We start from the raw sequence: 18423 nt of genomic DNA, 5'->3' as shown, positions 1-18423 counted from the left end.
GAAACTCACTGTGTGATGCTGAAAGGGGAAATCTGGTGAAACTTTTCTCACAGGTAACACAAGGACCCAGCACACTGATCCCAACACCTCCCTAAAAACAACTTAAATCTTCATAACAAGCTTTACTAAAATGACCCTTTCTTTCATCACTCTCCCCCATATTTTTACCTTCTCACAATTAATCACCACTAGGAGCCTAAACCCTTGTCTTGTCACTTTCCCACATTGTATCTCCCTTTGCTAAATGGTTTGTAAGTGCCACACCTAACCACTTTTAAAGGATTTTCATAGCTTTTCTGTAAGATCCACCATTTGTATACAAAAATAAAACTGCTCTTTTGTTAAAAAAAATAAAATGAAATAAAAGATCACATTTATTTAGAAATTTTGCGTTTAATTTTATCCTCATGTTAAATGGTTCTTTAGGCTGCAAAGATTAATAAAAATAATATTTGAAAGTTTGTGTTCTCATTTCCACCTTGATATTGAGATTAGCAGTTTTTTCAGTAGCAGAGTACAAAAGTGTAATGCAAATAAATGGTGAAAATTTTCTTCTACAAATACTAAATTGATCATTAAAATGAAACTAACATTCCTAGATAAATCTGAAATTGTTTTCACTGGTTTCACAGGCATTAAATCCATCTTCTTCGGTCATTATCAATATTTATGAAGCAATTAGGGGTCCTGGGATACCCCTCATTCTGCCTGTTAAGAAGTTGGCATAATAAACTGCCTTCTTATAACTAGAGATTCTGTCACCTAGAGTCCAATTTTCATTGTAGTCTATATCTTCAAATAATATTTACTGAATATCTTATTTGGAGACCTAAGACCATGCAATCACAGATTATTATAGGTATGATTTGACCTATAACAACTTCTTGTGAACATTTGATAAGACACTTTAAGTGCATAAAAGGAAATATTCCCTGATAGTGAAGTTTTTTAATCTCAATAGTTTTTGATCTTTCTTTGGCTACAAATAAAGAAAATATATGTTTATGTGTCATTGTTTTAAGAATGTGACTATTCCATTATTCCATTAAAGGCAATGATTAATTGTTGGATACCAAGGAGCTTGACTGCATTTGCCTTTTCTAAAAGAAACTTGGACTTGGTTGTTATCATTCACTTTGAGATGGTTGGCAACATTTGCCATTGTGGATGGCACAGGGAAGTTGTACCTATAAAAGCCATGAGGAGGATGGAAAGTGCAACCAGTTGCTTCCTGTGCAATGGGGTTTGCTGATAAAACGTTTCCAGATGCCTGTAATCCATACAACATTTGACTAGCAGAATTAGATGCTTGTAGACACTGTTCATTGAACTCTTCAGATAAGCCATTTTTTGCTTTGGCAAACCTCAGGGAAGAAAACATAGGAACTTCCGTCATGAGTGGAGCTAAAGACTTACAACTGTTGTGGCTTGCTAGTCTTTCAGTGGCCGGCAAGACAAGATGTTGCAGTTGCCAAAAATTAGTTGGACAAATCTTGTAGCTAAGTGGCAGGTTGATATTGTGCAGATACGCCTCCAGACAGGGCATTCCAAAGGAACTTGGAGGTAAGTGAAATGTAGGTGGAGAGCAAGGTGGAGAAAACAAAGAGTTCAAAGGAGAGGGAGCCCCTCCACTAGAAGCCACTGAAGATGAGCCTCTACTTCCACCTGTGAATGACAATTCAATGAACGAGAAACTGAATCAGTAATCATGCCCATAACCATCCCTGCTTCATTCTTATATTAGCTATCCATGCAAGTTCACAGTTCTTTTAACTTCTTTGAAAAGTAACATGTTCATTCCTCTGAGCAAAGCTAAACATGGTTTCTACTTCTACCATTATTACTTTTAGCACTAATATTATGTCATTGTGCTTTGGGAATTTACTATGTTCAAGAACTGTGCTAGGCACTTGAAAATCATTTACCCAATGACTTACAAAAGAAACCTATCTAAATATGACCCAGAGGGCCTCCCTGGTGACCTACATATAAAGTCTTAGAGCTATCACTGCTACCGCCTGAGTTCGATCCCCAGCCAGGCAGCTAACCCACATGGCAGAGCAGACTTCTGCTGTCTCACCGCATCTCCCCTTAGCAGTGTACTTACATGTACACAACAGTGTATTTGCAGTGTAGACCCACCTGTTCTGTTCCCCACTCTGTCTCTGGTGAATCCTCCCACCCCCCTGTACCTCTGACCTATAGCTCAGTTCTTGTATGCATAGCATAAATAAATAAAAATAAATCTTTAAAAATATCAAAATGGAAATGGTAAATATCTTTTATAAGTAAACATTCAAAAGTTATTTAAAAAGTGCTCGTATCAATGTTGTCAGGTGAAGGGGCCTCCCCGGTGGCACAGTGGTTGAGCGCTGGGCTGTGAAGTTGCCCGCAGCCTCTGCAGCGCCGGTTCGATCCCTGGCCACAGGCGAGGGTCCCACATGGTGCGCAGACCTCTCCTGCCGTGCCCGCTGCTCCCCTCCTTTGGTCCTTCTGCCTGCTCTGCTCCCCGCTCTGGCTCTGGTGAATTCTCTCACCCACCCACGCTTCTGACTATACCCAGTGCTTGTATAAATAAATAAATAAATGTTTTAAATAAATGTTGTCAGGTGAACTTTTACGTTAGTCTGACTTCTACTAAAATAGGGATAGTTGTACAGTCTAGGGAAATCTTGACTGTGCTTGAATTTATTTTTTTTTTTAAGATTTATTTATTTATTTATACAAGAACTGGGATACAGGCCAGAGGCGCAGGAGGGTGAGAGAATTCACCAGAGACAGAGCTGGGAGTAGAACAGGCAGAACGACTGAAAACACTGCTGAGGGGAGCAGTGGGCGAGGCAGGAAAGGTCTGCCACGCCATGTGGGTTTCTCCCTGGCCGGCCGGGAATCGAACCCGTGCTGAGAGGCTGCGGAGAGCTTCACAGCACTGTGCTCAATCTGCTGCTCCACCAGGGAGGCCCTGTGCTTGAATTTAAAAAAAGGTTATTCACTGAATGAGATCAAGGGATGTGTGTGTGTGGGATGTGTTGTGTGTTTATTGGCTAGGTTTGCTCATTTTATTGGTGTTGCTGTTCTCTTAATCAACTATTTTGTGTATGTTGATATAGCCTAATACTTTATGAACAACATGGTAAATATCGTTTATAAGTAAACATTCAAAAGTTATTTAAAAAATAGTGCCCCTCTATTTGCTATTTGAGTGCAGTTTGAACAGTTTAAATTATTAATAAAAATGTATTATAATAAATTATCAATTAATGATCACTTTTAGTCTTTTTTTCTTTATTCATGTACTTTGTGTTGACTTGGATATTTAAAAACATGCTGCCTAAATGCTATTAGTTAAAGTGGATATAAAATTTATGTTCATATTTTTATATGCAACTCTTTAAACCAAATTAATACAATTAACCCAGTGAAATATTTTTTTAAAGATTTATTTATATATCTATACAAGCACTGGGTACAGTCAGAAGCACGGGAGGGTGAGAAAATTCACCAGAGCCAGAGCCGAGAGCAGAGCAGGCAGACTGACAAAGTACACAGCTGAGGGGAGCAGCGGTTGGCAGGAGCAGAGGTCTGTGTGCCATGTGGGACCCTCACCCGGCTGCCTGGTATCGAACCAGCGCTGCGGAGGCTGTGGGCAGCTTCGCAACCCAGCGCTCAACTGTTGCGCCACCGGGGAGGCCCAATCCAGTGAAATATTTCACCAAATGATTAAAATTCTCTCCTCATATTTCATTTGGTTGTTATGGTATTATGTAAAACTCAACCTAACTATAATGTTGATAATTTTCTCCATAACTGTAACTTTGATTTAGTCTTCAGCGATAAACAACATTAATGGGGTAAAGACAAAAGGGGTAAAATAATTACATTTTGCTTGCAAATACTCTTCTATTTATTGTTAAATACCAGAGGAAATGAAGACATACATTTTCCTACCACAAAGCCTTCATTTTCTAAATAGTATTATTTAGTCATTTCATACACCACCTGAGAATGAATACATTGCAAATATTTTAAATCTTTGTGGCAATTAAGCAAATTATAATGGTTTAATATTTTTTAAACATTTACTTCCCTACTCACTAGAAAAGTAAAATTAGACAAGGTGGAGGTAAAATTTAATAGAAGTCATTTTAACTTGTGCTAGAAGTTCCATAAAACTAAAATATTTATATCAATATATAACACATTTTCAAATAAGGACACAAATAGGCAAATAACAAAGGATATGAGACAGTGTGATACTAAAGAATTCAGGTGAGATCTGGAGAACTCAGGATGTATGGTTACTAAAGAAGATGAAAGTCAAATAATATACCGTTACCATGGCTCTGCTCTTTTCCTGCATGGAAGATTCCCTCCCTCTCTTCTTACTTTCTTATCACAACAAATATAAACCTACTTTCTTGTAAACACATATTTTCTGGTATATACTTATTCTTTTCTGTAACATTTGATACAGATGTAATTTCATTAACATTTAAAACCCCCCAAATTAATAAAACTTCCCTTACCTTGTGTCTCTGAGCCAAAAGTTTTAAAATCCACAGTGAAAGAAGGCCTCCATGGGTAGGTCTCTAAAAGTCCATCGAACATACCCCTGAGAAAAGATTCAAACTTCAGCAAATCCAGAATACAATTCCTGAAAATGATTTATGTAAACTTTTGAGTTACTTTGTTACTGATTTTAGGAGTGAATATCTGAAATATTTTTATAGCTAGACTTCAGAATAAAATTTTCATTCCCTAAATAAAAACCCCAGGATAGAATAAGCAATGGGTTGGGGAGGGAGTGGGAGGAGGCAACATTTTAGAGACAAAACATCTAGGACCTCTCCTACCAGCTGCTAGTTATATAGCTTAAAACCTCTGAGTTTCTGTGCCACAGTTTTCTTATCTGTATTACTTGTGAAAAGGGCAATATAAATATTACATGTGATTGTTATGTTGGTTACCTGTTTCTTCCAGGATCTCTAAATCCTTTAGCAAAAGGATTCCTGTCTATTTTCAGTTTCGTAATCTGTGGATTCAAAAGAGAAAAATAAAATTAGCCCCCTCAGTATTAACACTGTCACTGCTGCTTTTATTATTTTTTAAAGATTTATTTTTATTTATTTATGCATACAAGAACTGCTGTGTAGGCCAGAGGTGCAGGGGAATGAGAGGATTGACCAGAGACAGAGTGAAGAGCAAAACAGGTGGATCTATTGAAATATACTGCTGAACGGAGCAGTGGGTGAGATGAGAGGTCTGCTGCACCATGTGGGTCACCTCCCTGGCAGGGAGCAGCAGTGGCTGGTACTAGCTTTATAGCACTGAGACTTTAACCCCTGTGCCATCAGGGAGGCCCTGTCACTGCTGCTTTTCATGGCTCCAACAAACACTAAGCACTTTTCATGTTAAATAAATGTAAATATATTGCTCAGTCAAATTTGGAATGGCTCTCTTTCCTGGCATTCTTTGTTCTGCTCTACTTTCTAACACAGGACCTACACAATTCTTAATTAAACTTGCCTTTGATGACAATGCAATAAGATTATGATTTTTTTTAAATCATGGAAAATTCAATCCATGAAGTTCAGCTTGCCTCTATCCCTAAGATCCCTCTGGAGCTATACCTGCTTGCCTGCAACCTAGTTGGCTTTACCTGCTGGTTTTGGTAAGCTGTCACCGTGGTGAACTCAGTTTCTTTAAAGGAGAACGTTTTAACCCCTTCAGCAGGCAGGGACTGAATCCGGCACAGGTCAACTCTGCTGTCCTGTTCCATCACATGTACACGGGGCTTGTACTTATGCATAGACTGCAGAATGATCTGGAGGAGAAATGGTCAAATGCTGCCTAGCAATTGGCTTTGCTTCACAACACTAGCCCCCTCTCATCAATGCCCCCAAACTGCCCACACACAAAAGTGAGACTAAGCCATAAAATCTAGACTAATCACACACAAGGATTTTGCTGGGCCATTTGACTCTAGACAAAGGCCATCAGAGCTAAGAGATTTACTGAGTGGGGTACAAAAACAACAGGTAGCAGTGATTCCATTTCCAGGTAAGTTCATTTCCTGCTTCCAAATGTAGATGTCCATGTAATGTCCCCAAGTGTCACTGGGATTTCACTACCTGTTATAAATTCCATGAGCTGTAATTGATGGACTACTATCTAACACCCCCCACTTCTTAATGTAGTAAGCTCTCTCTCCTTTTGTGTCCAGGCCAGGCAGGCCATGAACTGAGGTGCCCCAAGGAAGAAAGCTCGAGATACATGCTACCTGAAAAGTCCTTCTATGGGGATGGGTCGCAGGGAATAGTCCCGCCACACACCAGGCTACACAAAAGATGTTCAACTAGGGGAAGGGAATCACAGCCCATAATGATAGTCCAAGAAGCTGAGGTGCCAGAAATCTCCATGAAGTATTCCCTTCCACTCTCCCAGACCAGGCACGCTGCTTTAAAAAGTCTCATTTGATCTTCCAGATTATGTTCACCAACCCAGCACTCTCAGACACCAAATCTGCAGACCTCAGGCCCAAAACTTGAGAATTCATAAAGAACACAACATGCACATCTGGCAGAGGATCCTTGATTCTCCAGCAAGACCCTGGAGTTGAAACTCTGGTACCTCCCTTACCTCCTCAGAGCAAAGGATTGCTCACACTTACATGACCTTTGTCATCCATCTCATTGTTGGTGAGTTTCAAACGATCAAAGCTGATGATTTGCCTCATCCAGGTCTCTCCAGAGCAAGGCGAGTCCGGGTGAACATAGAACCTGGCAGTGATGTAGGAGTGGTCAGTATTCCCAGCCACCATCCACTGTGAGCTGTGGTATACATACCTACAAAGATGTGGAGTGTGGCATTAAGTGCAGTCAGTCAAAGTCAGGAACTTGGGATGAAGCCTGACACTATGGGGTCCTAAGGGCCTTGGACAAGATTTGCCAGCTAATTCTAAAGGCTGTGAGTAGGAGATCCAACTTGGCTTTCAAAAATGTTCAGGGACAGAAAACAGACTGTAAATAAGCATATGTCATTAAAAAGCAGTGAGGTGCCAGGAGTAGTAAAAATGTCATGTAATTTCATTATGGTTGTATTTTCTCAAGGGGAACTGCAACAGAAGTAGATCTAACCCATTTTTCAGCACAAAATACTCTTTAAAAAAAAAACAAACCTAAGCCCTCCTCATACTTGGTCAAGAAGCCTCAGGGAAGAAGTAGAGGGGTGAAGAATGAGTCTGCCTAGCTGGTGGCCACCAGTTGTGATCAAAGCTGAGGAGGTTTCATTGGAACACCCACAGGAACTCCGTTTCATGTTGCCCCAGGGCTGATTTTCTCAGTTTCCAGTTTCAACAGCTCAACTGTATGTAGCATTCCCAAACCAGCTCTAAGAGGAAAAGCAAATGATTTTTTCCTGCTATTTTCAGGCTGAGGCAGAGTGTGTCTTCTTCCTCCACCTCAAACCTGGATAGTTGTCTCTTTTCACAGATTGGAGATGCACTCCTAGGTTTAACACTCACAACTCCAATGTGGTTGGCTCTGAGTTTTCTTCACAAACATCAGAGTCTCCTTAATCAAAGCAATGGCTAGTCAGATGCTTCTGTGCTGGTTTTGGGGCAATTCAGCCACATATTCCCTGCTCTAAGTAAAGAACCTGCATCAAGAGCTTGCAACTATACTCTAGGGACCATACTCTGCTTCAGGAGAGAGGCTAAGGCAGGTAGAAAAAAAATGAACCTATGGGGCCTCCCCGGTGGCACAGTGGTTGAGCGCTGGGTTGCAAAGCTGCCCGCAGCCTCTGCGGCGAAGGTTCGATCCCGGCTGCTCCCCGGCCACCAGAGGAGGGTCCCACATGGCGTGCAGACCTCTCCTGCCACCCGCTGCTACCCTCAGCAGTGTACTTCAGTCCTTCTGCCTGCTCTGCTCCCCGCTCTGGCTCTGGTGAATTCTCTCACCCTCCCGCGCTTCTGACTGTACCCAGTGCATGTATAAACAAAACAAACAAACAAATGAATAAATAAATAAATAAAACATGCCTCTATTTTAAAAAAAATGAACCTAGGAATGATAACTGCTGGACTAGCTTTGGATGACAACTCAGGGCATCATTCCAGGACACTGCTGTCAAAGCAGCACGGTCCAGAACCCACTGTGACCTGAGAACCCCAGGCATTTCTCCTCAGATTGTTTCAAATACCTTCCTTTCTTCCTACTTGAGCAAAAACCCTCTGTAATTTGCACAGAGAAGGCCACAACAGTGAATAGGCAAGAGACTGGGGATACACTGAAGCACAAATTGACACATATGTTTTTTTTCAAAAGTAAGAGAAAAGAGGAGCAAGTCTGAGTTTTTTCCAATAGGGTTTGAGAGAGAAAATTCAACTGCCAAAGCCCCCATGAGAGCAATCCAATCATTCATGTTAGGGTTTTCAAAACAGTTTTCACGGGTTGCAGATTCATGGATCAAGCTGCCATCTCCAACCTGGACTTAGGATACCTCCTCCTTCAGGACTGGTTACCTATAGCGTTTGGAATCCACAGGCACTACATCAATGGCCACATAGTACTGCTTCCCTGGGTCCAGCCCTTTCACCTTGATGCGAATAGAGGGAAACATCCTCCTGTGGAAGAGAAAAGAATGACTGACCAGGGAGCTTTTTGAGACATCTGAAATCGGATAGGCTTGGGGACAAATGAAAAGTGAAGGAATTCACAATACTCTTCCCATTCTAGGACAGTTCCAGAAAATGATATTTGTTACATGAAGAAAGACTGGTTGCATGCCTAGCTGAACAAGTTGAGGATTTTTAAAGGGAGCAGAATATCCTCACCACAAAATTTTGAATATCCTCACCACCACCACCACCACCACCACCACCACCACCACCACCACCACCACAGTAGAAATCTATAGAAGAGAAAATAAGACAGAAAAGCTGTGACCTTCCTCCAGGTTTTCAGCAGTACTTCCTGTGAAGCAGATTTGGAAAAGACTGAAATTAAGAATATTCACATACACACACACACACACACACACAAACAAATTATACAACTTCCATGAAGAAGCTGACCCACAGCAAATGTGGAAGTGGGACAGACCCACCTCAATTTGATCTTCACTAGGGATGATGGACTGGGAGTCTGCTCAGGGGGATATTGTCCACTGATAATTGTGAGGCTTTGAGAGAGGTCAAGCAATAACTTAAGACATGGGATGGCATATTGTACCTGCAGTGGCAGGTCTAACTTTTTTCATATATTACACTGACAGGAACTGGTAGAATGAAATTTTGAAGTCAGGAGTTCTGAACATACAGGAAAGAAAGGCTGAGCCACTAGCATGGGTTAGGCCCCTCATCCTAGTCTGGTCAATTGAAAGGCAGAAGCATTCTAATGTCAGGGTGGAGAGGTGGGGGGGAGGAGTACAGGAGCATAAACTGGAGGCACGATATCTTATGAAAGTGAGAGGTACATTAAGCGCCTACTGTGTATGGCCCTTGAACAGCTTGGGCGGAGGCAAACCTGCCAGCCTTAGTAATGATCATCTCAGTCCCGATGTCATGGAATCTCTTCCACAGCTCGGATCCTTGAAGCTCCACTTGAATAGCCTCTTTCTCTTCCAGATTTTCGACGCTGTCGCGGTCTCCGCCACCATCTCCACAACTTTTTAAAGCTGTTACTGAGGGCTCTGTCTTGGGTAGCTTTTCTGTTGGACACAGAGATGCCGAGCGTCTGAGAGAGCTGCGCTGTTTGCGCGCCCCTTTCGCGCTGACGCCTGTCTTGGAACGGGCTGGCCTTGTCTGTTCACCAAGAATCTCCGCGGCGGATTCCCAAGATCCCCGTAACACCCACTGTGGCCCCATGATTGAGAGAAAGGGACCCAAGGTGCGCCCCATGAAATACATGGCCCTTCTTCAAATCAACTTATCCTCGCTCTCCTGCAGACTTTCGGTTCCCTTGGAATCTCGGCGCATGCCCTGCTTCATACCCAAAGATACAGCTAACCTCCGGATCTCAGGGCTTTGGGAAGGTTGGAGAGCCTCGGTTCTCCACAAGCATATTGGCACCCTCCCCTTCGCCGCAAACGAACTGCAAAACTATGGACTGAACTTTGAAGCTCTGAAACTTCCCCACAGCCAGGTGGCAAAGGTGTTCCCATGAGCCCGAACTTGGTCGTCCAGCTGGGGCAGGGCATCCTCTTGTAGAGTAAACCACTGTCCCAGCGTCGCAGTCCAGGCTGAAACTTACGGATCTGGCAAAAGAGCGTGGCGGACTCAGTGAGTTGGTACAACGCGAGAGGTACTTACCCGGCTGCTCTCTCTTCTTCCCTGCGGCGCTGCTCCTTCCCTTCTCCTCTCTGCCTTCTTTCTCCTGCAGCTCAGGCTGCACCTCCTCTTTTGAGTCTTGCAATTTTCTTTTGCCGGGTCTTCCCACCAAAGCTTCCACTGAAAAGGCGTGCGCCCGGGAGCTCAGAGCCATCCCTGCAGGGGGCGAAGGGAAAATGCCGCTGCAAAGTTTCATCCTGATCTGGGAGGGAGCGTGAGCGAGGGCGCAGAGGATAGACCAAAGGGCGAAAGCGGAAAAATCCCCAAATCCGAAAAACAATTTCTGGATCTATACTTCAGCAAACAAGAAAGTGTGTGTGTAATAATTTTTATAAATATGTCTACCTTTGTCCTTGAATAGAATAAAAGGAAAGGAAGATCCAACTGGAGCCAAAGTCTTCTGGAGTCTAGTCTCCCTTCCCTTAGCGATCTCCTCCCTCCAAGTGGAAATGTCCAGACCATCAGTCCTCAAAGACTGGATTCCAGGACCTGGCAGAGCTCACAGATTGGTAAACGTGAGCCTTTTCGGGAGCGGACCTGCCACCAATGGCGGGTCAAGCCTCTGGGACTGGGAGATACAGTTGCTCCAACTGAGTGAATACCGGACCTTAATAGCCTCCACTGTTTGTTTTGGTAACTGTTGGAAGCATTAAAAAAACAAAAAAAAAAAACAAAAAAAAAAACACCATGAGTGACACTTCAGAGTCTGACCTGAGAGGGTGGAGGTGGAGAGGGGCATTGGGGATTGGCTGGAAAGGGGCTCAGGATAGGCAGGAGGAAAGATACGGTCACATTTTTACATTAAATTGTGAAAATCAAAGTTTCAGCCAGACCCAGAGATTATTTTTGCTCTCTAGTGAGCACACCAAGGAAATTTAGAGGAATACAATCTTTCTGGGTTGGTTGGTTCTATAATTGTTTGATTCTGGGTCTCAAATTGGGTGGAATTTGTGCTCATCTCTTCTCTCTATCCCTGTGGAGATGGGTCGGGGTGATCAGGAGGCTCCCAAGTGTTCACTATCAACGATCAGAACAAATTTGAGCCTTTAAGACCTGCCTCTGCTAGAGTCCAGTATTCCCACACAAAGTCTATTCTTGCAAGATTTAACCAGCAAACACAGACCAAGGACTTCACGACCACCAACAGAATACCAACCAAAACTTTATTCTTAAGGAAAGGCACTTCAAAATGTTAGGCTCAAATAAATGTATCTGGAATATCTTCCTGGGCAGAGTTCTGCTTTTCCTTAAACTGGATAAAGCACATATTTTGTGTGCGTCAGAATGAGTCTAGCTTAGCAACTGTAGGAGCATGTTTATACATGCAGATGTGAGTTATCTGCATGTTTGCATGAGATTTGGTCATCCACTTTTCATTAGAAATAAGAAATCCAGCACTCCTCAACTTGCACACTAGATCTTAATGAATGGTGTTTTCACTTGACACATTTGTTCAAAGAATATTTAAAGTCACTCTAACACTGTTAAAAAGAGGATGGAATTTTAATGATTAGTATCTTAATACTGGAGTTTCAGAGTAAAAGACATGATTTTTTTTTAAATTTTATTTTATATATTTTTACATCGTTTTTCACTTTTGCACAATGTATGCATTTCATGTAGGTTTTAGTATGCATACAATTCCCACCCCCCTTGTTTTGATCCTACTCCCTTCTCCCCTCCCCACTGTAGTGTGTCTCTGGTTAATAGTTGCTTGTTGATTTTGATTTTTACTTTATTATAATTAGTCTTTTTCCTGGTCCATTATTTAGGTTTTCTAAATTCCTGCTATGAGTGAGACCATCCGGTATTTTTCTTTTTCTTTCTGGCTTATTTCGCTGAGCATGATCCCTTCCAACTCCATCCATGCTGCTGCAAATTTCATGAGTTTATCTTTTTGATTGCTGAGTAATATTCCATTGTGTATATGTGCCACATCTTCTTGATCCAGTCATCTATTTGTGGGCATTTGGGCTGTTTCCATAGTTCAGCTATTGTAAACAGTGCTGCTATAAGCATAGGGGTGCAGGTGCTCTTTAGAATTAATGTTTCTGTGTCCTTTGGGTGAATACCTAGGAGTGGAATCGCTGGATCATATGGAAGCTCCATCTTTTGCAGGTTGAGGAAACTCCACAAGGCTCTCCATAGTGGTTGGACCAGTTTGCACTCCCACCAGCAGTGCAGGAGAGTTCCTTTTTCTCCACACCCTGGCCAACATTTATCATTGATAGTTTTTTTATTTTTTTTTAATTTTTATATTCTCCATACAATTGCACCCCCTTATTTTGACCCCAATCCCTCCTTTCCCCGCCCCCCCAAAGTGTGTCTCTGGTTCATATTTTTTTTTGTTGATTTTGATTTTTTCTTTCTTATAGTTATTCTTTTTCCTGGTCCCTTATTTAGGTTTTCTAGGTTCCTGCTATGAGTGAGACCATCCGGTATTTTTCTTTTTCTTTCTGGCTTATTTCGCTGAGCATGATCCCTTCCATGTTGTTAGTTTTTTTTTTTTTTTTAATATGTGCCATGCTTATGGGTGTAAGATGGTATCTCATTGTAGTTTTGATTTGCATTTCCCTGATTATAAGTGATGTTGAACATTTTTTCATATGACTGTTGGCCATTTGAATTTCCTCTTTGGAGAAGTTTTGTTTTAGCTCTTCTGCCCATTTTTTTTGACTGGGCTATTTACTTTGCTTTAGTTGAGTCTTGAAAAGACAAGAATTTTTATGACCTTTTACTTTAAATTCCTTAGGTCAAGTGTACAGTGATACTGACAGAGGTGGTGTGTAGAGAGCATCTGGATGTTCCATGGGAAGGTGATATTTAGGGAACTGACTATGATTTTTAAAGTGTCTTATGATCTCAAGCATTATGGCAAAGTATAAATTACAGTCTGAATGCTGCTAAAGGGTTTGATTCAATAACAAACTATCCACCACTCAACATGCAGGGCTAGCAAAAATACTATGCTTACCTTAAAGGGACATTGTAAGCTGAAGTACAAGTAAGGTCAGTGTGCCAGGCACTTGGGTTGGAAAACATCGAAGTCTGGTTGTGATCTTGGTCACATCTCTATGGGCATTTGTTTCTTCATGTAGTCATTAATGGAAAAATGAAGAACATTAATGCTTTTGTCTAACCTCTCTTACTCAGAAAGTTTTTTTTCTTATCTATTTATGATCTTAATGAAAAGACACAGCTCAGAAACAGAAATTGAGTTCATTTGTTAAATTTAGAGTGTTAATCAAATGAAACACTTGAATTAGTATCCCTTAATATAGGCATTATCTTGCTAAAAAGCAGGAAATTGAGACAAATTCTGGCCAGGTAGGCAGGGTGGAGGCCCGCGGAGAATAAAAGTGGTAAAAGAAAATTGCAGAATAATGCAAATTTACAGGCCCTGTGTCTGTTAGCAGGAGACCTGCCTGTCTGTGGGAGACAGCCACAAAGTGCTTGATAAGAAGAGAACGGGGATGTGTGTGATGGCCCTGCATTTTGGCTGTACATGGTGTTAATCTCTAGCAAGTTTACTGTGCTTCTAGCTGCCTGTGTGTTAATGTTTAGCAAGCTACCTCCCCACGTGTGTGTGTTCAGCATATAGAGACCCCTTAGTAAGCTGCATTTAGTATAAAAGACCCTAGACATGAGGGGTTTTCTAGGATACCAATTCCGGCGCTCCCTTCCTATCTCTGTGGGTAGCTTTTTGCTTCTCTGTCAGTAAATAAACTCTCTAAAACTCACTTCTTGCAGACCATGTCCTCAATTTTTGTGACACAAAACAAGAACTCACCAACACCATGGAACGTTTGCAGGTGTCACCGAGATTTTAACTCTTTGAGGAACGAATAGCACACAAATATGGTTCCCTTCTCTCTCTCTTTCTCAGTAGAACCAACATATCTAGTAACAAATGACACTTTGTTTCATTAATCACCTGTTTTAAATGTGAGAATTTTTTTAACAAATAAATCTAGTGAATCAAACCAAAATACTACATTTGAGTTTCAAAAACCCATAGGAAATACATCTGACAGAATGTATATTCTAATTTTACAGCTTGATCCTTGAAAAGATATCTTTGGTAAAGGACACAAAAACATGCATTCAAAAGGATACCTGCAGTCCTATGTGTACTGCGGCACTATTTACATTAAGAAAGACTTGGAATCAACCCAAACGCCCAAAAATAGATGACTGGATCAAGAAGATGTGGTGTATATATACACAATAGAGTACTATTCAGCAATCAAAAAGGAAATATTCATGTCATTTGCAGCAACATGAATGGAGCTAGAAGAGATTATGGTCAGTGAAATAAGCCAGAAATAAAAAGAAAAATATTGGATGGTTTCACTTATAGGAGGAATAGAGGGGAACCATACAGGAGATCAAGGAAAAAATAAAAACACAACACAACAAAACAATAATAAACAGAGAACCATAAGTTGGAGACATTGTACAAGAGAGGGGGAGGGAACGGGATTAAAAGGAGGGCAGGAAGAGCACAAGACTATGGTGATGGTGCACAGGTGAATTGGTGGTGGGAATTTTACAGGGATTATACCTGAGAAAAGAGAGCAAAAACTGTAAAAAAAAAAAAATGAACGATGATGTAAAATATATATAAATGAACAAATTATTCGAAAGAATAAATAAAAAGATATCTTTGGAAGTAACCAATGCAGTGGAAGTGTGTGTTCTTCTGATAGCATGTAGATAAAATATATTAATTTACATTCACATCTTCCTTAATATTTCCAACCTATTTTCTCCTTCTTACTTTTGGCACCTCACCTCATCATGGCCAGAGGATGTTTATAGTGTTAAAAACTTCCTTTCCTATTTCTATGATGATCTGTTTTGATAAGGACTTTTCAACACCTAACATCGACACAAATACTGATAATGGGAAATACTAGGTAATAGTTTGAGGAATTTTCCCTAAGTCCATCAAAATACCAACAGTAGGCAAACATCTACTCTACCTATGCAAAAGCCATTTATGCTGATTCATTCACTCTCTTCTTCCAGGGTTTCCTATAGTAACATTGTCACAAAAAGCTGCTCCAGCATGAAGTGAACGTTAGGATGTGCTGATCAATGTTTCCAAGGGGCAAATGGCAGGCCTTAATAATAATAAAGTAATAAATATACACAGGAAAGATAAAAAAAACAGAAACTCTGAAAACAACAAGGACTTTGCTATCTGAACTCATCATGTTTTAATTACTGAGGGAGAAGGGGAAAATGGAATAACAAAGTCAATGGTTATGTGTTTTGGAAAATGAATGTCAGCCTTTAGTAAACTGGGTCCACAGGACCATGATTTATATCATGGAGGCAACTCACTATGGTCATTACTCAGTAAGGGACTAAGTCATCTCATCTCTTGACGCCAGTTGAAAAATTTCCATTTCTCAAACTTCAGACTTTGAATATCCAGTCCAAAACTTGTCTCACCTGAGTCATCAAAAAAGATTGATAGAGAGCTGGCATATATATCTATTTTTATATTTTGTGATTGAGAATCCATAGTCATTTAAATTGAATGTATGCATTACTTCTCCTGCAAAGTCATTATTGAATTTTTTTTAGGGCAATGCCTTCAAGTGAATCCAATGGCTATGGAAATTAATTAGATTAGTAGGTTAAGTATGCTGGCATTTTTATAAATACTAAAGCACTTGGTATCACTCTTCACAATTGATTTCCATTCCCAGATTATGGTCCTGGTTTGAAACATTTTATTAAAAGGAGATAACTTTTGAAAACTTTCACTTAAACTGAAACATAGTCATTAATTTCATTTTGGCAAATTTAAATTTTACAATTATTTTCATTGACACATTTATCCTCTTCTTCTTTACATCTAAGGATTAACTAGAATGTCTTTTAATGATTTAGTAAGTTTTTGTGATTGGAAGAACTTTTTTAAAATAAGAATCTATTTGTGTGTGTGTCTTTGTATGTACTGTGAAAATGACCACAGGTTTATATTTTTTAAGTAAAAATGTTTGCAGATATGCATGGAGTGATATGAAGTATTTTGCTCAAGAGTGATATCTCTCTTTATTTTCAATAGAAGTTCCACTCTCCATTCCCCATCACTTCATTTTGGCATTGGAAAGATTTGAAAGTTAGCTTTCAGTGGATTTTTCAGGTGACGGTATGTTTATCCAGAATGGATTCACTGTTTAATTTTCCTGTAGATGATGTATTGATATACTGGAGCCTTGATAGAATGTGTGGGCCACAGAACTGGTTTCAGGTGAGGAACTTGGTTTCAAAGAGACTCTCAGTGTATTTCATCCAATTTTTCAGAAACAACAAGCCAGCATCAATCAAGCTATTATGGAGACATTTATTGATACTCAGTGGGTCTCTGCTCAAATCTGCCTCTCAAATTCTGTGTGTCTCTTTATGTCTCTCTGTTACTTGATCTGAATTTTTCTGTGTGTTTCTGTAGCTCTCCATCTCTGTACCTCTCAATTTGCCTTACTTTATCGCTATTTCTTTTCTCCCTCTTTTCCTCTTTTAATTCTGTGCTCTTTCCTCCACTCTCTATCTGTCCCTTATGTTCTCCCTCCTTCAAATAACCCCTGAAAACCTCCATGGGGAGGTATGAATATAAAGAAACAACCATACCACTGTATAGTGACCTCCTTGACATCCATTTCACTGTCAGATGCCATCTATAGACTCCTCCTTTAGTTTGAAGACAGATGTCTGGGAAGTGTGTGTTTATGTAGGCATATGTAGGGTAACATTCTCTCAGTAGAGACCAGCATTAGCTCAGTCTCTAAAATCCAGATGAAAGTGACCTACAGTCAGGGTACAAGAGAATGGGATATTCTGGTTCCCAGTGGCCAGGGGGGAAGCACTGGTTACTCCTTTGGTTAGACATGACCACTCCATCTCTGACTTAGAAGATCTGCTTTGATTCAAGGTCGGCAGTGAAGGCACAATGACAGTCTTTACTTTCAGCTTTCAGGGTCACAAGGCTCCTGGGTTCCTACTAAAAACTGCAGGCAAACACTTCTGGGGAAAAAATGACTCTGAACCAGAAGTAGAGATTGGCTTTACAAGTTGAATTGTCCCATCTCCATCCCCAGCACTTCGTTTGAAATCCCAGTTAATAGCAGCTCAGCAGCTCTGAATGTAAGGTCCAGTTTCAGGTAGGCTCTGCTTCCAGTTTGCCCATTAAGCAACCTATACAGTCTCAGAGAATGCACACAAGCAGTCAGCTCATTAGGTGCCCTGGGCAAAGCAGAGACTTTCAGGAAACACGACCCCTTCTTGAGTGCCTATGTTACACATATCCAAACCCTACATCTCTAAAGAAAGAGTAAATACAAGCATATATTTTTAATTCATAGAGAATCCCACAAATGCATTGACTGATTGATATTCCTGATGCAGAATGAAACATGCCCAGGGCAGCTCAAAGAGAATTTAAAAAGGCAATAACTTTAAGCCAGAAGACCTTGCTAGTACCAAGTAACCCAGTGCGACTTGAAAAGAAATGCTTGTTTTAGAAAATAGATTTCTATGTACTATGGTTTAATTGGAGCACACCTCCTCTCTCTCCCCAGAGAAGCATAATACCTTCCAAAGAATGAGAGAATCCGTAATTATATGGCATTTGGCTAAGGCACTGCAAAGTCATATATCACCTGGAAGAACCAGGGAACTCCAGAATGAAACCCCTAAACCAGGTAAAACATGTGCAGTTCCTGTGTGGGAAACTAGCATTTAAGGAGTACCACACAGTGTATCAAAACTGAACACTAAATTATCAAAATTGAACACTAAATTAAATTCTATTAATTAAGTTTTAAGAGTCCAAAAATGTATTCCCAGGTTTCTAATGTTTCCAACTTACTGTCAATCACACATAAATCTAAGATTCTTCTTGATTTCCTGGGCAAGTTGTAATTGTCTAAACAGGATTATGCTCTTTTAAATGTAATTTTTCTGGCTAATATTTTCCCTTCTCTCAAGGAAAGTAAAAAAAGGGATTTTATTTTTCATTTATTACTTTCACTTTCATTTTGCTTCTCTTTGTTTAGCCCCCCAAATATCAACATAATGAACAA

At 40.5% G+C, this 18423-nt stretch overlaps 1 protein-coding gene across 1 annotated transcript; it reads right to left on the bottom strand.

Annotated features, from left to right (window-relative positions):
• Window positions 1-1034: 1034 nt before the first annotated feature.
• Window positions 1035-10481, bottom strand: TBX22 (T-box transcription factor 22; the record flags this gene model as incomplete). The annotated part of the gene is made up of 8 exons (XM_084258433.1): window positions 1035-1665; window positions 4527-4612; window positions 4968-5032; window positions 5660-5824; window positions 6671-6845; window positions 8522-8623; window positions 9525-9708; window positions 10310-10481. The coding sequence occupies 8 exons, from the start codon at window positions 10479-10481 to the stop codon at window positions 1046-1048; spliced, it is 1569 nt and encodes a 522-aa protein (XP_084114559.1). The 3' UTR covers window positions 1035-1045.
• Between the last annotated feature and the right edge of the window lie 7942 nt (window positions 10482-18423).

The sequence above is a fragment of the Talpa europaea genome, assembly GCF_964194135.1.
Source record: "Talpa europaea genome assembly, chromosome: X".
Taxonomy (NCBI): Eukaryota; Metazoa; Chordata; class Mammalia; order Eulipotyphla; family Talpidae; genus Talpa; species Talpa europaea.
This window is presented reverse-complemented; position numbering and strand designations above follow the sequence as displayed.